This window comes from Papio anubis, chromosome 17, assembly GCF_008728515.1.
Source record: "Papio anubis isolate 15944 chromosome 17, Panubis1.0, whole genome shotgun sequence".
In the NCBI taxonomy this organism is placed as follows: Eukaryota; Metazoa; Chordata; class Mammalia; order Primates; family Cercopithecidae; genus Papio; species Papio anubis.
In genome coordinates this window covers 34,923,146-34,945,685 of record NC_044992.1, presented here as the reverse complement: position 1 = coordinate 34,945,685, position 22,540 = coordinate 34,923,146, and the positions used below count along the sequence as shown (strand labels likewise).

Sequence of the window (22,540 nt, the reverse complement as noted above, 5' to 3'; positions counted from 1 at the left end):
TAATCTGAATATGCTAGCTTGTGTAAAGTAGAAATGTATTGTATTGCCAATTTTCAGAGAATCTGAATTAGCTCAGCTATTCTGAACATAATTTAATTTTTCTTTAATGATTCAATAGGTGCTTTGAAGTCTCACACTAATCAGAGTCATGGTTATGAATATCAGAACTTGATATTGAAGAACCATAAAAGTGCTCATCAAAGAATTAAGTGATGGAAATGGTAGGAAACAGCATAAGTGGATGCTTCCGTGAGAGTGCAGGTATGACCACGTGTGTCAGTGGAAGCCAGGTGTGATAGGAGGTCTAATTGGGATAGTGCTGACCTCACCACAAGCAATGAATGACCCTGTCAAAAAGTCAGCCTGGGCCAGGTGTGGTGGCTCATGTCTGTAATCCCAGCACTTTGGGAGGGCAAGGCAGGCAAATCACCTGAGGTCAGGAGTTCAAGATCAGCCTGGCCAATGTGGTGAAACTCCATCTCTACTAAAAATACAAAAATAGCTGGGCGTGGTGGCAGGTGCCTGTAATCCCAGCTGCTTGGGAGGCTGAAGCAGGAGAATTGCTTGAACCTGAGAGGCGGAGGTTGCAGTGAGCCGAGATCATACCCACTGCACTCCAGCCTGGGCAACGAGAGTGAAACTCTGTCTCAAAAAAAAAAAAAAAGCCTGCTCCCACACCTCCCAAGGAGATTTTGGTCTTTGCTAACTTGGGCCTCAGTGGAGCAGATTTGAAGTGAAGAGTAAAGAGGAGAATTGTCCTCCCCAGAAAAGGCCCAAAAGCCCAAGACAGAATCCCCTTTAATAGGTAAAAGAGAAATGAACAGATATGTAAGGTGGTCAGGAGAGACCAGAGCTGGGTTTAGAACAAGGAAGTAGAGTGTTAGGAGGCAGCTGCCACAGTTATAAATATACATGTGTACGTGCACATGAAGCGGGAATAATGGCATCTTCCCCATTAGGTTGTTATGAGATCTAAGAAGCCCATATGCTTTGCTGTGGACTGAATGTTTGCATACCCTCCCGAATTCATATGCTGAAGCCTAAACCCCCAATTTGATGGTATTTGAAGGTGGGGACTTTGGGAGGTAATTAGGTCATGAGAGTGGAGCCCTCATGAATGGGAAGAATGCCCTTATAAAAGAAATTCCAACAAGCTGCCTTGCCCCTTTTCTGCCGTGTGAGAATACAGTGAGAAAGTGCTGTCTGTGAACCAGGAAGTGGGTGCTCAGCAGACACTGAGCCCGCTGGTGCCTTGATCTTGAATTTCCCAGCCTCCAGAACTGTGAGAAATAAATGTCTGTTGTTTAAGCCCCCCGGTCTGTGGTGTTCTGGTTTAGCAGTCTGAAGAAACAAACACATGCTTGCTCTCTCCTTCTCTCTCACTAGCTCTCTGGTGAGAGAAAATTTTGATAGAATCACCAATTGAAATGTTTTGAATCACTTTGGGAAATACTTAATTGCCTTTCAAGGGCCAGGCGCAGTGGCTCATGCCTCTAATTCCAGCAGTTTGGGAGGCCAAGGTGGGTGGATCACCTGAGGTCAGGAGTTCAAGACCAGCCTGGACAATGTGGTGAAACCCTGACTCTATTAAAAATGCAAAAAATTAGCCAGGCCATGGTGGTGGGTACCCGTAATTCCAGCTACTCGGGAGGCTGAGGCACAAGAATCACTGGTATCCGGGAAGTGGAGGTTGTAGTGAGCCAAGATTGCACCACTGTACTCCAGCCTGGGCAACAGCGCAAGACTCCATCTCAAAAATAAAAATAAATACATAAATTACCTTTCAATAATATTTGACTGTAGAAATCTCTTTGAATACACCACCATGTGGAAGTGGGGCAGTAAGTCAGGAACAAGAAGGGCTGTCTGTTAGAATAGTACCATTCAGGCCAGAGACTCTCCCTTCTGGGTATGCCCCAGAAGTGGTTCCCAGCAGCCAGATCAAGCAGATGGTGCTGGCCAGCCTGGAAAGTCTGCCTGAGAACCACCTGAGGCTAGCACCTCTGCCCTCACTCCCTGCCAACCTAGCCAACTAGAAGAAATGGAGATGCCCAAACATTCGGACATTAGCGGGACCACAGGGCAGCTCCTCCAGCACTGAGACATAAAAAATGAGTTACAGGGGCAGCTGTATAGCCCAGCCTACCGCCACTGCACATCCCCTTTCCCCTCCCCAGGAGGCAGAAGGCTGGGAAGGAGGTTGTGCATTGGAACTAGGGATAGAAGGCGGGATGGGGGTAGGGTTGTCCCGAGTCAGCCAGGGCAGAGACCTAGGGAAAGGATCAAAGGCAGGTGGGCACGGTGGCTCACGCCTATAATCCCAGCACTTTGGGAGGCCAAGGCGGGAGGATCACTTGAAGTCAGGAGGTTGAGACCAGCCTGGCCAACATGGTGAAACCCCATCTCTACTAAAAATACAAAAATTAGCCAGGAGTGGTGGCAGGTGCCTGTAATCCCAGCTACTTGGGAGACTAAGGCAGGAGAATCGCTTGAACCTGGGAGGTGGAGATTGCAGTCAGCCGGATGGTGCTACTCCACTGCAGCCTGGGTGACAGAGCGAGACTCCATCTCAAAAAAGAAAATGAAAAAGAAAGAAAGGGCCAAAGGCTCCATTATCAAAGGACCCAGTGGTCCTGGCTCTGTGGCATTGCAAGCCAAAGTGACTATCTCTGTTTGCCCCTGCCCAAATTCTACCCCTACCCCATCCTTGACTGCCCCTCATCCCATACTTATCCAGGGCCCATCTGTCTGAGGATTTGAGAAACCCAGAGGCTCTTCCCTGCATTTATGTGGCAGTTACACTCTTGAAAAAGTCACTGTGTACTGAAATTATGCAAAAATACTTTTAAAAATATTTTTAATGTTTATTTTAGAGACGGGGTCTCACATGTTGCCCAGGCTGGTCTCAAGCTCTTGGCCTCAAGTGATCCTCCAGCCTCGGCCAGGATTATAGGCGTGAGCTACCATGCCCAACCACAAAAAAACACTTTGAATTGGCTGTCAAATAAAATTAGGCAAAAGGCCCAGATGATTATAGACTGGTTTCTTCTCTACATGGATATCGTGGGGGACTCTTGAAGGGCTCTGCTGCGGATTGGGGGCCTACCCCTGTGCCCTCCCTCTGCTGAACTCTCAAGTGACACAATAGCCACTAATGTCCTCCCCAGCCCCACTCATCCCTCCACCACTGCCAGAGTGGGCATTCTGCACTACCAGCTCAACCATGACATTGCCCCTCGAGCCCTTTATTAGCTCCCCATACCCACAAAGAGGTTCTCAACACTGGCATTTGGAAGTTTCTGGGGGCATGTTGATGGTCACAATGATGGGAGACCCCTGCCATCATTTAGGGGGCAGGGCCAGAGATGAGGCTGCCCAAAATGTGTGGGCCAATCCCACATGGAGACAACTTGTCCTGGGTCCCTTGTACCCTTCAAGGGACCCACACAATATCCATGGAGATGAAAAATCAATCTATAATCACCTGGGCCTTTTGCCCAATTTTATTTGACAATCAACTCAAAATATTTTTTGCATAATTTCAGTATACAGCGACTTTAGCAGGAGTGTAACGACCACATAAATTAAAAGCATGCTCTATTTTGTTCAGAATATCACCAACAGTTATTTGCCATTTCAGAAAATCAAGTCATCAACAGCAAATGGCCCTTGGTATCCGTGTGCACTTAGAATGCCACATGCACTGTGACTGCACATGTAGGAGCAGGCGTCTGACTACTTTATTATGTCCTCTAGCACGGTCATTCCCAAATATTTACATATTAAAATACATATTTTTTATTAGGCCAGGTGCAGTGGCTCATGCTTATAATCCCAGCACTTTGGGAAGTCGAGGCAGGTAGAACGCTTGAGCCCAGGAGTCTGAGACCAGCCTGGGCAACACAGTGAAACCCTGTCTCCACAAAGAATACAAAAATGAGCTGGGCATGGTGGAGCACACCTGTGGTCCCACCTCAGCTACTCAGGAGGCTGAGGTGGGAGGATCGCTTGAGCCCAGGAGGCAGAGATTGCAGTGAGCCGTGATCATGCCACTGCACTCCAGCCTGGGCAACAGCATGAGACCCTAACTCAAAAAACAAAACAAAAAACCATATTATTTTATTAAATAATTTACATTTCCCCTTTATATTAAGAAGAATTATACAGTTTTTTTGAAAATACATGTATACATAAGTTATGTTATTTGTGGATTTTCTTTCAAGATAGAAAAGGGGGCATTTCATCCTGTTTTTATATAAAGGGAGTGGTGGGTCTGATAAAGTTGAGAAACATAGGCTCACAGGCTACTGCCAGTCTCCCTAGGAAGGCTTCCAGATCCTTCTGATCCAGCCCTGTCTGCACTCCAGCCTCATTGCCTGCCACCTCTCCAGCCTGGCATCTTGAACTCCAGCTTCTCCAGTACAAACCGTGCCACGGATACAGCACAGGTCTCACCATCTGTGCGACTGGCTGACCTTCCTGCCTCAAGCCACCTAAAACCCCCATACTCACCCTTTATTACGCCTCACACAAAGCACCCACAAGAGAAGGACAGGTTGGCATCACCCACCTGACCTTGGGACCCAGTCACCTCTGTGAGCTGGAACTCCACAGCTGAGTCTCCCAGGAAGGCACAGGGGAAAACAAGTGAATGACAGTGCTGCTCCTGATATGATACATATGATACATATAATCATGTACAGATATAGTACATGACACATAGGATAGCTTGTAGTATACGTGTATGATACATATGACAGCATAGAGGTATAGTGCATATATTACACATGATAGGCCGGGCACGGTGGCTCACACCTGTAATCCCAGCACTTTGGGAGGCTGAGGCAGGCGGATCACCTGAGGTTGGGAGTTCAAGACCAGCCTGACCAACACGGAGAAACCCCGTCTCTACAAAAAATACAAAATTAGCTGGGCATGGTGGTGCCTGCCTGTAATCCCAGCTACCAGAGGTGCTGAGGCAGGAAAATCACTTGAACCCTGGAGGCGGAGGTTGCAGAGAGCCAAGATTACACCATTGCACTCCAGCCTGGGCAACAAGAGCAAAACTCCATCTCAAAAAAAATAATAAAATAATAATACGCATGATAGTGGATATGCATAGGTGTCGTATATGTGATATACGTGATAGTGTATAGGTATGGCACATATGATGTCCGTGATAGTGTATGTGTAAAATGGGTATGATACAGTTTGGTACCTGAACTCTTCTTCACAACAAACCACCTTACATTTGGGGACACAACAGAGAGGCACACCATATGTTAAAAAGCTTGAGTCCAGGTGGCCTCAAGATACAGGTGCTCCTCTTCCTTCAGCTCAAGCAGCCCCTTTTCTGGGCTGCCTTCCCCACCCACCTGCCCACTATGTCCATCCAGGGTCTGTCTGTCAACTTCATGTGGCGGCAGGCCACTATACCAAATGACCAGTCATCCAAATGTCCAATCTGCCAAAAGGAACGAGTTCACTAGAATCTTGCTTTTTATGATCATTTAAAAAGTTTTCAGCTATCTGTGTTGAATGAAACAATTTTAATAGCCTTGAAAGATTTCTGTGGAGTTGTAGTCATGTGCTTTTCATTTATTTTTTTTTTTGGCTTCCTCACAACAGATGGAGGTTGCTGGGAAGAAATAGGGACTCTCTGCTAAGGAAAGACAGCTTCAGATCAGAACACAGCTCAGCGTGGTAGTGGGACTAAAGGCACATGCGGTGGAAATTAGGGGGTGGATGGGGAGGCTGGAGGCAGAAACTGGGGAGAATGATGGGTGAGAGGAGTCTGAAGGCTCCAGAATGCTGGAGCCCCAGGTCCCCACAGCCCTGCCGAGCCTGCTCTGCCACCCCGTGAGATGATAAAGCAACTTCTCAGATGAGTTGGTTGCAACCACTTGTCAGAGTTGTATCTCAAACTTGCCAATTAAAAGAGCTACTTCCATGAAAGCCAGTTCTGAGATTTCTTCTGTGGTAGAGACATCAGAAGCAGGAGAAGGGTGTCTAAACCACACTGTTAGATCAGGTGTGATGAAGGAATGTGTGGTGAAAAGGCACCGAGGGAACAGTGCTGGAAAAATCTAACCTCCCCCAAGGGCTATAGATCATGTCATGCAAAACAATTCTCCGTTCTGTCACAGACAAGGTGTGGGACAATTTTCTCTTGCAAAGAATTGCAGTAGAGCCCATAGCTAAAAGAAACAAGTTGTGTGTGTGAGGGGGGATGTTGGGGGGGTTTGTGTGCGCATGTGCGAGTTCAAATTTGGTAACTTTGGTGGAGTGGGTCGTTTGATGAATTGGTTATTGGGTGTGTTGATAGGAGGGTTAGTTACTGTGAGGCTTTCCTAAAAGTGCTTGCAAATGAAGGATCAAGATCTCTCTTGAGGAATCAAACTATAAAATGGGAGGTAGGCAGAGAGGAGTGTCATTTAGCCATGAAAGCAAGATCAAAGGAGAGGCTCCAGGCCAGCGTTCATCTCCTGGGGAGAGGAGTCTTAAACAATGAACTTCAGGTGTCACGGCCAGTCGGCTGGGCGTGTGCAACGTGGAGACAGAAGCAGGGCTCGGCTGATGGATTTCTAGTATTCTTGTCCTGTGCTCAGACCTTCCCTATTGGGAGGCAGATGCACCCGCCGACCTTCGTTGATGCAGTTAAACATTTACTCCATCCAGCTCCCCTTGTTCTGATTGAAAACGTGCCAAGCAGCCTTCTGGTTATAATCTGGCCTGCCAGGTAGATCTGGATGATGTCAACGAGCCGGCCCTCTGGAGTTGCCCCTCCATTTTCTGTGCTCAATAAGTGAGCAGAGAAGGATCTACTCTCAGGGTGCTGACAAAATCAAGTGTGACCAAGCCCAGAATGGGGATACATTCTAGAATGCAGTGAGTACCTACCTGAGCTCCCTGCCTGCCTCCCCTGGGGAGCCTTCACCCTCACTTGCCCATTGAATATAGTGCTTGCATCTACTTCTGCAGTTTCTAACACAGGACTGTGGTTTGGGGTTACCTGCCCCTTTCCCTCCCAGCCTCCAGGCAAGTACACACAGTAGCTTATTCAAGTTTGTATCTCTGGCACCTGGAACCCTGCAAGGCTGCGGGCTAGCAGAGAAGAGTTCCTGGTACATAGCAGGCCCTAAATAAAAATGTACGCAATGGATGAATGAATGCACCATCTAGCCATTCTTTAGCCCACTCTTGGTGGTAGAACCCCAGCTTACCCACCATGAAGCATTTCTGGGCACCTTCAGGGTCTGCTGATGGCTTTCAGAATTCCTGTGACCTTTCTCTTGGTTCTCCTCAGTTGGGAGGATCTTCAAATCTCTTCTGTCCTGTATCCTGCACTATGCGGGCTTTGGAATCAGCTGCCCTTGGGGTCTAAAGCCAGGTTATTGACCTTTACCTATCTGTACCAGCTCAGCTGCTGCTTCTGTGAAATGAGAATTATAATGCCAACTATACCAGAGACTGGGTAGGTTTTCTAAGAATCCCTCAGGCTTTGCCATGAGGAAGAAGAGGCATAAGAAGGTAAATATTCTTCAAAATCTTCTGCCGAACAACCCTGAGATACAAACTCCTCCTGCCCTGCTGCAGCCTCCCCGCCACCCCACTCCTGACCTGGGACACCTTGAGCTGTGCTCCTGCAGAGAATCAGAGGGGCTCTATATTTGCCTCCCTTCTTCCCCTCCCCTCCTCCCAGGAGCCTCTGAGGTGAGCCAGCTTGGCCTGACAGCTTCAGAGCCCGTCTTCTGGCTAGGGAGGGAGCTGACACTTCCATCTGGAGCCAGGAGCAGGATGTGAGCTCTGCACAAAGAAGATCCGTCCCTGAAACCCTGCTCCCCGCCTCCTCCACAGCACAGCAGCTGGCTTCCAGGGGAATCAAGTGACAGCCAGACTCCAGGGAACCGAGCTAGCGAGACCAAATTCTGGGGGGTGATCCATAGTGACAGAAGAGGCTTTGGCCTGGATAGCTCAGCAGGGCACCAGGGGCAGGGCCAGTTAACCCACAGAGGAACAGACAGTCTCAGGACTGTGGCCTCTGCTCTGCTCCAATGGGCACCGTCAATTGTCTCATAATTCCCTGCTACTATTAGCATTCAGGAAGCTGAAAATGACCTTCTGTTGCTGTTTTCCTGACCACAGGGTGGATTCTGCCCATCAGGGCCTCCCTTTACCTTGGCACACAATGGCCTCCATCCTGGGGCACCTGCCCACCTGCCCCACCCCTCCAACCTAACCACTTGCCATTTCCCAAATACATCGTGCAGTGCCTGGTGTCTATCCTGTGGTTCATGCTGCTTTCTCTGCCTGCAATATCCTTTCCCTGCAATAGCCTCTTCCACCCAGCAGACACCTCCTCACTCTCTTGGCTCAGCTCTAAGTCATATCCCCTGGGGAAGCTTACCAGGATGCTGCAGTCAGATGGAGTGTCTCCTCCTGGGCCCCCACAGCCCCTGTGCTTCCTTCTGTGACAGCAGCGATCCCACAGCAGTGGAACTGCCTGAGCTCCTGGAGGGCAAAGATGCCATGTGCTTCCTAGTTCTGAATCTCAAGCTCCTAGCACAGAACATGGTGGGAAAAAAAAGGTGCTCAACAAATACATACTGAATTTAACTAAATTCGGTAGAAGGTTCATTTTCCCCCCAGATCTCACAGATTAGGATTACACAGGAATATATATATTGCTGAATCATGTGTATCTAGTTTTTTTTTGGTAGTGGATTTACTGAGATTGAATTTCTATAACCATATAATTCACCCATTTAATTTAAAGTATACAATTCAATGTTGTTTGTATATTCACAGACTTGTGTAATTATAACCACAATCAAGTTTAGAACATATTCATCTCCTCAAAAAGAAACTCATACCCATCAGCATTCATTCTCCATTTACCCCCTTCCCCCATTCCCTGGTAATCACTCATCTATTTTCTGGTCTCCGTAGATATATCTGTTCTGGACATTTCATGTAAATGAAATCATGCAATATGTGTTTTTTTGTGACTGGCTTCTTTTACTTGTATATAATGTTTTCAAGGGTCATTCATCTTGTAGCATGGATCAGTACTTCATTCTTTTTATTGCCAAATAATATTCCACATTTTATTTATCCACTCACCTGTTGATGTACTTTTCGGCTGTTTCTACTTTTTGGTCATTATGAACAACTTGCTTTTTTAATGCTAATATATTTTTTATTTTAAAATAATTTCAAATTTACAAACAAATTTTGTAAGAATAGTAACAAAGGACTTTTTTCCTTTAACCATTTGAGAGTGAATGGCTGGCATGATGTCCCATCACCACTGGCAACTCCAGGTACACGCAAACATGCAAATAATACTTGTGTGTACTCTCCTACATAATCATAATACAACCATGAAATTAGGAAATTAACATTGACTCATTCCTTCTGGATAATCCATGGACCCATTCAAGTTTCATCAGTTGTCTCAATGATGTCCTTTAGAGCAAAAGATGCAAGCTAGGATCATGCATTACATCTTATTGTCATGTCTCATTAGTGACCCTCAATCTGGAATAGTTCATCACCCTCACTGACTTTCATGACTTAGCACTTTGGAAGATTATAGGCATATTATTTTTCAAAGTCCCTGATATGGTTTGGCTGTGTCCCCACCCAAGTCTCATCTTCAATTGTAGTTCTCATAATCCCCATGTGTCGGAGAGGGACTAGATGGGAGGTAATTGAATCATGGGGGTGGTTACCCTCATGCTGTTCTTGTGATAGTGAGTGAGTTCTCACGAGATCTCATGGTTTTATGAGGGGCTTTTCCACTTTTGGTTGGCACTTCTCCTTCCTGCTGCCATTTGAAGAAGGATGTGTTTGTTTCCCCTACCACCATGATTGTAAGTTTCCTGAGGCCTCCCAGCCATGCTGAACTGTGAGTCAATTAAACCTCCTTGGTTTATAAATTACCCAGGCTTGGGTATTTCTTCATAGCAGTATGAAAATGGACTAACACAGTCCCTGAACTTGGGTTTTCTGATGTTTCATCATGATCGGAATCAGTCCGTGCCTTTTAGCAGGAGTATTACAGAAGAGAGGCTGTGTTCTTCTCATTGGTCTTACTAGGTGATACACAATTTCTATTTGTCCTGTTACTAGTGATTTTCACTTTGATCACTTAAATATGCTAGGCTGTATCAGGACAAATTTACTCTTTTTTTCCTTGTGGTTAATAAATATATTTTGGGGAGATACTTTGAGACTATGTATACAAATATCCACTCCTCATCAAACTTTCACTGACCAAGTTTAGCATCAATGAATACTCCCTAGCTGAATTATCACTATCATGGTAGCTAAATGGTGATTTTCTAGTTGCATCTTTTCTTCTACACTTATTAGTTGTTATTTTATTCTAAGGGAAATTTATTTTTTATATTAGTGTGGATTTGGGAATTATTAAAGAATTATAATTGGTTATTTTCACTATTTATTTTTATATTTAAATATTCCCTGATTTAGCCAGTGGGAGCCCCTCAAGGTGGCTTCTGTGTCCCTTCAACACATCCTCATCAGTTCTTGAGTACTTTTCTTCTGGCACAAGATATTCTAAGCTCCTCTTATTCTTTGTCTGCCCAGGGTCCAAAGTCATCCATTTCTCCAAGGAGTTTTGGCTTGCCTTTTTTTTTTTTTTTTTTTTTTTGGAGATGGAGTCTCGCTCTGTCACCCAGGCTGCAGTGCAATGGTGCAATCTCAGCTCACTGCAAGCTCCGCCTCCCGAGTTCACGCCATTCTCCTGCCTCAGCCTCCCGAGTAGCTGGGACTACAGGCGCCTGGTTTTGGCTTCTTTTTAGTGGAGAATGGCTTTTAGAAATGAAGATATGGGTACTAGATGTGCTCATTGGTATTGGGATATCACTTCTCTTAGGCCCTCTCAATGGACAGAGCTAAAAAATACACACATGCACAACATTCTCTCCCTCTCACACATACACTACCTAGATACGTATTTATACACATTTATACCCACCTTTACATCCATGTATATATAAACATGTATAGAAAATTATAAATTCAACTTAACACCTCTAATTCCAATCCAACACCACAGAATTCATTCCTATGTTCCTTTTTTCCATATTTGTAACTCCTTCTCAGACAGTGAGAGTCCTGGCTCCCATTATCCTCAACATATTTGCTTATAGAATAAACCTAAATGTGTAACCCATCTCCCATCACCTTTGGGGACCCTCACATGGACACTCTCCTTACCCTGCTTTGACTGTAAAATTCCACATAAGGCCACAGTTGTCACCACCCCTCCCAAGTAGATGCTCCCTTTAGCTCTCTCCAGCTCTAGCACATTATGCTCCACTGCATCCCCTCACCAGGATGCTTCTCGCATGTGGACACACTCCTCACATTCCTTGGACTCTAACCCCCTGTGCCACACCATGTAGACGCTTGTAAATCCTCTCTTTACCCTGGGCTCTGACAGCCACCCTAGGTTGCTGCCACCTGCCCCCCATAGGGACACCATTCTTCTCTCAGTCTCTGACATCCTAGGCTGGACTGATGCCACCCATGCCACTGCCTCCCCAGCCTACCCCAACATAGACATCTACTTTGCTCATCGAAAAGGTGGGGTTCTTAGTTTTTTAGGCTTTTCACAGCTGGGATTTTGTGGACTGCATCTCCACAGTGTCCTTAAATGTTTTTCCTTCTCCTTCACAAGAAATTGATAGTTAAACCTAGAGGTTTCATAACATTCAGATTCAGTTTCTTGGCAATAAAACTTCATAGGTAGTGCCGTGTTCTTCCACCAGATAGTACATGATAACCAATTATCCATCATTTCATTAAGAGTTGTAAAATGATGTTACTCTATTTCTCATTCTTCATATGAAGAGATCCTCCTTCTCATCAACCATTCATTTACTTTGTGGTTCATGTAGGAAAAGCAGGTGCTTGATTCTTTCTCCTTATTTTCTAGTTTTCAAAATTATGAATAGGTTCCCTAACATCTCCCAGGAATGATCAATGAGTGATTTTTCTTTTGCCTCTTAAAAAATATTATGAATTCATGGATTGAAACATATTTGATGTGTTTCAGTCCAGTGCATTTATTTTTACTGATGATCAAATTGTCTTATCTTTGGCCAGTAGGAGCCTCTTCAACTTGCTACTCCCTAGTAATCTTTGATGGCTTCTGATATAACAAGATGTTCTAGGCTCATCTTGTATGTGTTGTACCCCCAAACTGGAAACTGTCATTTCTCCAAAAAGCCCAAATCCCCATTTAGGCGGTAACAGTAGTTAGAGGCCATAAGCTGGTGTTCATTGTTACTGGGTTGGCTATTGTTCCGTAGTCTTTTTGATGGAATAAAAAATAATCAGACCATGGGCAGAACTAGAAAATAATGACATATCTCTTGAATTCATATTGATACTACCAATTTAGATTCAGGATTACAGAGCTTATCCTTAGCTTCATCAGTCTTACATCTGTATATCCTTTCTTTCACACTGAAAGTCACAATTCCCAATGAAAGCAACATAATTATTCACTTCCTTGATCACACTATATATCCAGTAGTCTCAGATTAACAATACCAGCACTGTCATCACCAATGTGCATATATTGATAAACAGTTCTAGAATTTTTCACAGATATTTTTATTAAGCTATATCAACTTGGGATGATAATCAAATTACTTTGTCTTTAAATCACTTGAAATAGTTATTTCTGTGTAATTACGCTATAGTACCAATTAATACATAGGTTTCTCTTTTTCATTTTGCTTTCATGATTTAGACTTCTTAGAAAAACATTTATGGATTACTTTATAAAAATAATTTTATTTTACAACTGTAAGGATATTTGTTTTTGCATGGTTCCAGTGGCATCTACAAAACAAGATATCTTAAAAGAGACCTTCAAATTCCCTCTATTAGAATTTGAACAGTTTCTAAACATGCCCAGAGTATTGTAGGCACCGGAATCTTAATGTTCTGCAATATCAACACTCTAGCCAATTCTCAGTTCTTCATATCAATATGAAGATATGATATAATTCAAATACGGGCTTTGTACGGTAACAAAGACCCAAAAATAGCAATAAGATAGAATTCTCACTTAATATTTCAAGTATAAGCCCTCTAGAGCTGATGTGATGGCTCCAAACGGATCTTCTTTCTCCAGTACTCTCAACACATGGTGTTCATCCTGTAATCTACACAGCTGCGCCCGATTCTGCCCTCCCAGCCCCACACCAGCCAGCAAGGAGAAAAGGGGACAGGAAGTCCAACTCTCTGGAAGGGCAGGACCTAGAAGTTGCACACACAACTTCCATTTCTATCCCACTGATAGCCAAATCTATCTCTTATGAATTCTGCCTTGGTTTCTACACTGAAAAAGGCATTTTCCAGTTGAGTTGAGATACATGTTCAACTTTATTTTCTACAGTTCTTTTCATATCATATTTTCCTTTTACATGTAAAATTTTTGTTGAGTAGTATCAGGGAACTAGGGCTGTTGTTTTTTCTTCCAAATTGCCAATCAGCAGGGTCAGACTTGGGACAGGTGGCCTTGCATCGCACACCCAGATGGTCAAGATTGTCTAGAACGATTTCAAGTTTTTGTCAATGGCGGTTGAGCACTTATACAAACCAGGCTTCCGGCCAGCATTTAAAGAGATGAAGATAAAAAAGACCCACCCAGTTCTTGCTTTCAAGGGGCCATAGAATCAGGGAGGTAAATCATAAGTAAGTCAGCACCACTGAATAGACTCCATGCCGGGATAGTGTGGAGGGAACAGCACACAGACAAACGTCACAAAGGAAGTCACACTTGAACCAGGAAAGACCAGGGGTATTTTCCAGGTAGACATATGAGGGAAGAGCTTTTCAGGGCACATTGCTTACATCCTCTGAGCCCTAGTTTCTTCACCTAGAAAATACAGTGGTAGTGCCTCCTTCATCGGCTTGTTAGAATTCAGGGAAGGGAGCCAGGCACGGTGACTCCCACCTGTAATTCCAGCACTTTGGGAAGCCAAGGTGGGTGGATTGCTTGAGCCCAGGAGTTCAAGACTAGCCTGGACAACATGGCAAAACCCCATCTCTATCAAAAATACAAAAATTAGCCAGTCTCATAACCCAGTCTCAAAATAAATAAACTAATTTTAAGATTCTTAAAAAAAAATAAAAAACAAAAAAACAACGAATTCAGAGATGGGACCTGGGTAAGAATCTTCTGCTGGGTTTCTGGTGTAGCAGTGGATTAACATACGGGACACTCCTTCCCTGGCAGGAGATACCAGCAGGCCTGGTGAAACGACTCCTCTACGCTTCATTCTCTGAGCCTGAGTAGGTGGGATTTCCAAACAGCTCAAGGCTTCATGGAGGAAGAGTGCTAAAATGGAGCCACACAAAAGCTTCCTATACCTGCGTAGGGGTGAGTGTTAAGAGGAAGCTGGAATTGAACTTCATCACCTTCATAGTTTCTACAGGAGGCAGACCCAACGTTTTGCTGCAAAACTGATTTTGGAGTGGAAGATCCAGGTGGCAGAGCCATAGAGGCCATATGGCTGATTCACTGCATGACTTTAGGCAAGTCATTTCCCCTCATTTGAGAATTGATTCTTCTAGCTCCAGGACATCCAGAGCATCCTCTGGCCCTGAGCCAGTCCAGGGATGAAGACGGGGAAAGCGGGACATACACCTTCAAGGCCATCATCCAACCCTTAATGGAGTCCACATGCCAGCTGTCCCATTGCCAGGTCCTCAGGCCGGCAGTTGCCATGGTGTGTGGACTCAGAAGGCATGTTGCTATAATAAAATGTGTTTATTTGAATATGAAGGTCAGGGAGTTAAGTAGTTGGTATTCCAGTCATATAGAGTCGTTTGCACAGTGTCACTAATAATTAAAGGGGGTTTTGACTAATCTAGTTGCTCTTCCTAAATATACTCTGCTCAAGAAACTCATCAAAGCAGCAAAGTAATCTTTGAGGTTATTAATCTCCTCTGCTTCACAGCTGGGGCAAATTTATTTGCTTGAATTAGCATGTAATAAACTTATAATAAAGCTGCCAGAGCCCCAGCTTGGTAGAGATTGGCTCCATGTAATGGGTAGTTACATCTAGGAAATGGGGCGCTAGTCCCTAGGCTGCTGCAAGCCTGCTGGGGCTGGGGGCCTCCCCAGGGGCCACACAGAGAGGGGGCCACCAGGCATGGGAGAACCTGAGATGGAGCTGAAGGGAGCTTTGCAGACTGGTGACTCTACCTCCTCATCTCTGCCCCTCCTCATTGCACAGGTGAGGAAACTGAGGCTCAGAGAATGGACGGATATGCCTGAAGTTGAGCAGAGGGCGACTCCAGGAGCCCAGGTTAGAATCCAGGCAGGAGGCATGGCTGCCCATCCACCCCTGCTCGTGGGTTGGCAGTCCTCATGGTCGGGAGTTTTCTGCCCAGGTTCTACTAAGGACCCCTGTCTGTGTCCCCTACTTCCCTTTTATCTGCCCCTCTACCTGTCTTTTCTTTACACTACAACCCCACCAAGACTTGTTTGCCTTCCCTGCTTCTCCATTTTCCAAGGAATTGCTGCCCCTCTGCCCTGTCTGGAGGCCTATCTGGGCTATCTGTGTGCTTCCTGGCTGCCGCAGCCTTGTTGGTGCCTGATCTGTCAGCACATGGACAGTCTTCAGCAGGGACTCTGCAGTGTCTTCTGAGCCCTGGCATATGGAGGAGCCATCAGGCTGGGTGACAGGCAGCCTCGGGTGGGGGCCTGAGAGTTTCTTCTACTTCGCCTTTTCCTTTCTCCTTTCTTCCTGCCCCTAGGAAACCAGCTCCATCTGGTCTTTGAGATTTTCTCCTGGAGTTTGAGACTGGGGAGATATTCTCCTGATTTCCATCTGGGGTAGGTGTGGTGGGTATGGGTGCTACTGGACCCTCTCTTCTTAAAGGGGAACAGCTACAAGACAACAACCTTTCTGGCCACCTTGCATAGCATTGCTTTGAAGGATTATACCAAAAATAGCGTATCCCATGAAGCAAGGACATGAGAAAAGGAAGATGATAAAGAGGACAGGCAACACCATCTTATCGCTTACATAGCCATGCTCCTCATCCCCCAATCCCATCCTCCAGCTCCTTATTCCCTTCCCCTCATCCCCCATTCTTTCATCCTCTCATCTTCCTACCCCATCCTCCCCTATCCCTTCATCCCCTATCTCCCATCCCCCCAGTCCCTTGTCCCCTTTTACTTATAGTCTTTGGAGGAGAATACAAGGGGAAGCAGGAGAAGAGAGGCTTCCTGGAGTTCTTGCAGACCCTGAACCTTGCTTCAGACACCTCTAGGATACCAGCATGAGGGATGCCTTCCAGCAAAGCTTACACCTGCAGCATTCCCAAAGTCACAGACATTTCTTCTCAAGCAATGAATAATAAAAACAGAATAAGTCATCACCAGAGTCTTGAAACTCTAAACACTGAGAACCACCTATCTAGGTCAAGTTCTCTCTTTTTTTGAAGGTCAGAGAGAATAAGTGACTTGCCTAAAATTACACAGCTACTAAGCTCAGGAACCGGGCATTCTAACCCCCTCTTGGGAGTCTTCTCCCACCATGCCAAACTGCCTTAGACAGGGGCATGTGGTGAGTCCCGTCTTTGCCAACCAACAGTTGACCTATATTCTGGGAACTGAATGGCTCCCTAGTTTTCCAGATCATTTACTCAAAGGCCCCCAAACCCCTTCTTCCCATTCAATTCCCTCATTACTCCTTAAAAGTGACAGTCTAGGAGGCGCCTTTTCTTGGAGGTGCCTTTTCTTTTTATGCCTGGCACAGCTCATAGGAGCACAACACAGACTATGTGGTATGGTAGAACTAGACCTGGCCTGTGAGGTGCCTGGTGCTAGAAGGACAAACCCAATGGTAGGTGCTGTTAGAGGAAGAAGAGTCTGGCAGGAAGAACATAAAACTTGGTGGATAGCACAGACATCATCCCCGTGGTGCTTAGCATCAGGGGAGCCCCGTTCACTGGGGACAGGTTGCCCCAGCCTATGGACAAAACTCTTGCTCCATACCTGCCCACACAGATGAGCTAAGTTCACATCTTCACCATCATCAAGGTGGTCTGGGTCAGCTCAGCCAGGAGGGTTCTCCCCACCACCCTTCACAGTCCTCTGATTCCACCCAGAAGCTAAGGAGCAAATAATTTTAGCCTTTTCTTGATGAAGATGGCAGTGGCTGGACCCTAGCTAAGGTATCAGAGGTGTCAGTGTCAAAGGAATGGCAGAAAGGCCTAAACTTACCCTGTGGTGATAAAATCATTAAGAAAGGGGACAGGAGCTAGAGAGGCCTTCAATTATTTTTCATCTCCCAAGCTTTCTCTGGAAACCCTTGGCGAGATCTTTATTTTCTTTGACAAAAGAGTTTTGGGAATGAAGTGGAAAAGAATAGAGTCTGCCTTCACAAGAACTAGTTAAACAAGTCTTCGTGGAAGAGAAAAATCATCAGAAGAGGGTGAACCCAGACTCAAGTCAGGAGAGATTGAAAAAACACACAATAGCCATGTTGTTCGCAACCCGAAGGGCTTCTGATCTGTCTTGGGAGCAAGAAGAATCTGCCAGCTGGAGCGGATGGTGGCATGGGACGGGGTGGTAGGGAGGAAGCAGAAACACCTCACCTCTTCACTGAGCTCCAAATGTCTCTGTCACGGAGGAGGGTCTTCAAACCCAAAAGTGTCAATCAAACACAGTTAAGAGATAATTGATCCATTCCTGGAATTCTGTCTAAAGGAAGGAACCTTCAGTAGAGAAAAAAGGCATGCACAAATTATTACAGTGTTGTTTAATGAAAAACCAGAAACAAAAGGAGGGCCCCAAACAAGAGACAATTTAAACAATCTGCGGAACGTCCAGTCTACGGACTCTCACAAAGCCATCAAAACGCCTCCAGACTCTGTAAGAGCTTGGAAACTGCATGCTGGCATGTTAAGTAAAAAATAAATAAAGGCGGAGCGTGGTGGCTCCCGCCTGTGATCCCAGCACTTTGGGAGGCCGAAGCAGGGGGACCACGAGGTCAGGAGATTGAGACCATCCTGGCTAACACGGTGAAACCCCATCTCTACTAAAAATACAAAAAAACTGTGGCGGCATGCACCTGTAGTCCCAGCTGCTGGGGAGGCTGAGGCAGGAGAATGACGTGAACCCAGGAGGCAGAGCTTGCAGTGAGCCGAGATCGTGCCACTGCACTCCAGCCTGGGTGACAGAGCAAGACTCCGTCTCAAAAAATACATAAATAAATAAATAAATAAATAAATAGGCCAGGCATGATGGCTCACGCCTGGAATCCCAGCAACTTTGGGAGAATGAGGTAGGCAGATCACCTGAGGGTCAGGAGTTCAAGACCAGCCTGGCCAACATGGTGAACCCCCAGCTCTACTAAAAATTAAAAAAAAAAAATTAGCCAGGCATGTTGGTGTACACCTGTAATCCCAGCTACTCAAGAGGCTGAAGCAGGAGAATCACTTGAACCTGGGAGGTGGAGGTTACAGTGAGCCAAGATGGTGTCACTACACTCCAGCCTAGGTGACAGAGCGAGACTCCGTCTCAAATAAATACAAACATACATAAATTATTAAATAACAGGATGTAAATTTGCTTAGACAGTTCACATTCTATTATGAGCATGTACTACTTTTTATTTTATTACCTTTGTGTGAGAAAAACTGTGGTATAAAATATTTTGAAAATCTTTATAAGATATATTTAAATTGTATTATCATATGTCTCAACAGTCTAACACAGACTACACCTAGAAAATAGGTGGAGGGTACACTAAATTGTAAATCAGGTAATGTCTCAGAGGTAGATATTTCCTAAATTTTCTACAGAGAATATGTCTTTATTGTGTTACATGGGGGAAAAAAAATCTCAAAAGTTTTATTTCAGTAGAGAAAGAAAGAGAAAGGAAAGGAGGGAGAGAGAGAGAAAGGCAGAAAGGGCAGGAAGGAAGAAAGAAGGGGAGGGAAGAGAAGGGAATTGGACTCAACACATGTAAAGCCCAAGAAACTCTGGTCTTCTGAGTTCAATTCTCCAGACACAAGGTCCCAGGGCAAGAAGCTCAGAAGCAAGTACAGAACGCCTGGCAGGCAGGCATCTTTGAGGGATGATAGCAAGTGAAGAGATGCTGAATTATTGACAGCCCATACTCTGATTTTTAAAAGAAAACAAAACATTAAATCCCAGTAACAACAGGCTGGCAAGTTTGATAACAATCTCTGGTGAATTTCTAAGCATGAGGACTTACAGAAGGGAAAGCAACAATCTCTAGAAGCCAGCATGAGTTCACCAAGGCTAAGCTGTGCCCAACTGGATTCCCATCCTGGAGGGACAACTAAGAGAGGAGGGATGAGTGGGTGCCTTTGGCAAAAGGCACAGTGTGGCCATTCGAGTGTCAAAGCCGCTTGGTCCCTGAATTAGAAGGTGAAGTGTTGCCTACCTAATGGTTCAGGTGCCGGGGAAGCAGGTGGGGCCACGATGTCAGCTCAGCAGGCATCTCCAACAATACCCCAAGGCTCAGCCCTTGACCTTGTCCACCTCAACCCTTTTCTCAGCAACTTGCCTGAAGTCGAAGGGAAGATGTGCTTATCAAATTTGCAGTTGACACAAAGCCAGAGGGATTGTTAACAGAAAGGATGGCAGAATCAAGATTCAAAAGCATCTTGACAGGTTGAAATAATAGGCTGAAAACATGTAAAAGGGATAAATGTAAATTCCTGCATTTAGGTTTTAAAAAAAATTTTTTAATAAACATCAGACATGAAAAAGAAGGCTTAAAGCAGAAAAGACAGCTAGGAAGGAGCCAGTGGGGCATGGTTAGTGTGCAGATCAAGGGAAGGGAGAAAGAAAAGAAAAGAATATTTGCTAAGTGTATCAGAAACTGTACTAGATGCTTTTTTATTTATCTGAGACAGAGTATCTTTCTGTCTCCCCGGCTGGAGTGCAGTGGTGCAATCATAGCTCACTGCAGCCTCAACCTCCTGGGTTCAAGAGACCTACCTACCTTAGCCTCCCAAGTAACCAGGACTACAGGTGCACACCACCACACATGGCTAATTTTTTCATTTTTTGTAGAAATGAGATCAGTCCCTCTATGTTGCCCAGGCTGGTCCTGAATTCCTAGGCTCAAGCCTTCTAAAGTGCTGGGACTGAACTCCCAGCACTCTACCCAGTTTGCCCAGGCTGGTTTTGAACCTCAACCTTCCAAAGTGCTGAGTTTGCAGGTGTGAGCCACTGCACCTGGCTTCCAGCTAACTTTTTTATGTCTTATTTGTAGAGATGCCATCTTGTTATGTTGCCAGGCTTATTTGCTTTAAATTATTGCACACCATGTCTATGGGCCAGACATTATCACTGAGCCCATTTTACAGATGGGAAGCTGAGACTCGATTATATCATTAGCTGATTAAATGATTCACATCAAGCTATTCAGTGATTCATGTTAAGCTACAAAGTGGTAGAGACAGAATTGGAACTCACGTTTTCCTGTCTCCAGAGCTAAGACTCTATCCTTCCCCTGCTTCGGGGAGTAAATCTTGATTAATCTGTGTTCATCACAATGATTCCTTTCTCCTCGCCAGTAATGGTTTTCAAAATGGGTCATCATTTACCTCTTGTCAATGAGACATGGAGATAAATATGGTGGTGGAGTTTCCAGTAAAGTTTTCTACTTTCTTAAAAATAAGCCCAAGAAGCATCTGTCCCTGCCTCTCCTCCGCCTCTAAGTGTTGTCAGCATGTAGGATCTGGAACTGCAGGAGCCATTTGGGCACCTCGAGGAATCTGGCATTAGATGACCAGCCAGATGTGGAGGATATGGGGTGGAGAGGCACTGAACTAACCAAGGCCACCCAGGGCTTCTCCTTGGGAGACGATCCATTTTCCTGATTGTTCAAACCCCTTCTTCTTGGGTTTTCTGTCAGACTCTACCTGTATGTATCCTGACTAATACCCAAGGCTGGGCGAGTCACCTCTGCCAGCCCTGGCAAGGCCGCATTTGGAGTCCCGTACATATCCACATACAGCTGGGCCCATGGGTTGCTTTAGCTCTGCAGTCTCAGACCTACCTCTGTTCCCAGGGCCCAAGCTTGCTGGGGTCTACCTTGCTTGGCCCTGTGTGTGGGCTGGGGGTGGGGATGGAGGATGTCCAGCCCTGTCCTCTGCTCTGTCTTGTTGAAAGATCACCAGGCAGTGCTTTGCCCAGGCCTGAGAGATGATAACAGCATGTAGGGCAAGGTGTGAGCCAGAAAACAAGGGGAATGTGTACAGGTGAGACTTGGGCTCCATTCACTCATTTAACTTGTCGTTCACACACTTGTTTATGCGTTCATTCAACAACTATATGTTGAATACTATATGGATTGAGCATCTACTATGTTAAGTGCTCTGTCCAAAGACTTAGCACAAGGGTTGGGAAACTTTTTCCATTACGGGCCAGGTAGTAAATATTTTCCGCTTTGTGGGCCATATGATCTCTGTTGCAATTACTCAGCTCTGCCTTATAGAACAAAAGCAGCAATAGACAATATGTTTGTTAAAAGCGGGCTTGGCTGTATTCCAATAAAAATTACAGCTGTTCCCCTTTATCCACAGGGGATAAGTTCCAAGACCTCCAGTGGATGCTGAAGCCATGGAAGGTACCAAACCCTCTGCATGCTATGTTTTCTCCTATACATAGATACCTATGATAAAGTTTAATTTATAAATTAGGTACAATAAGTGGTTAACAACTCATAAGAAAGTAGAATAATTATCACACTCTACTGTCATAAAACTTACTTAAATGTGGTCTCTCTCTCTCTCAAAATACCTTACTGTACTGTACCACAGGTAACTAGAACCGCGAAAATTGAAACTGTGGATAAGGAGGGACTACTGTATTTACAGAAGCAAATGGTGGGCCAGATTTGGCCACTGTCTGTAATTTGCCAATTCCTGACTCAGAACATGCAGTTGGAGAAGGTGGTGGGAGATACTATAGATTAAGTAAAGCCTTGAATAGCAGCAGAGAATATGAATTTTATTGAAAGGCTGATGGGAATTTGAAGAATGTTTATGCTGGAAAACAATGAAATCAAGGTGGGTGACAGAGGGATTGATTCAGCACCAGCCTCCTTGCCAGGCACTCATGATTCCTTCACTTACTCAATGAATATTTATTGAATGTCTACCATGTCCAGACACTGTCCTAGGTGTAGGGCAGACAGTGGCGAGCAGGGCAGACAGTGGTGAGCAAGGCAGTCAAGATGCTTATCTTTGTGGAGCTTATTCTCTCCCAAGTTCTCAGTGCTTTGTGATCTAGCCCTATCCTGCCAGCCTCAAATTCTCCCACTCTCCACCCGCTAAACCACTCAAAATTCCCGAATGTTCTTTCCCACTTCTGTCACTTCGCACTTGCTGGTGTCTCATCCTGGAATGCCCTCATTCGCCTCGTCCGCCTGCTGAAGGCCTTAGAGCCCAGCAGAGTCTCCTCCTTGTGAAGCCTTTGCCCCCAGCTTTCCCTGGG

At 45.3% G+C, this 22,540-nt stretch overlaps 1 protein-coding gene across 1 annotated transcript in view; it reads left to right on the top strand.

The window, feature by feature from the left end:
* MSI2 (musashi RNA binding protein 2) overlaps window positions 1-21,737 on the top strand; it is a 468,587-nt gene extending 446,850 nt beyond the window's left edge. Inside the window, exon 13 of the mRNA XM_031657051.1 lies at window positions 21,628-21,737. Coding sequence (XP_031512911.1) covers window positions 21,628-21,722 — 95 coding nt within the window. The 3' untranslated portion in view covers window positions 21,723-21,737. The remainder of the gene's footprint in view (window positions 1-21,627) is intronic.
* The last annotated feature ends 803 nt before the right edge of the window (window positions 21,738-22,540 follow it).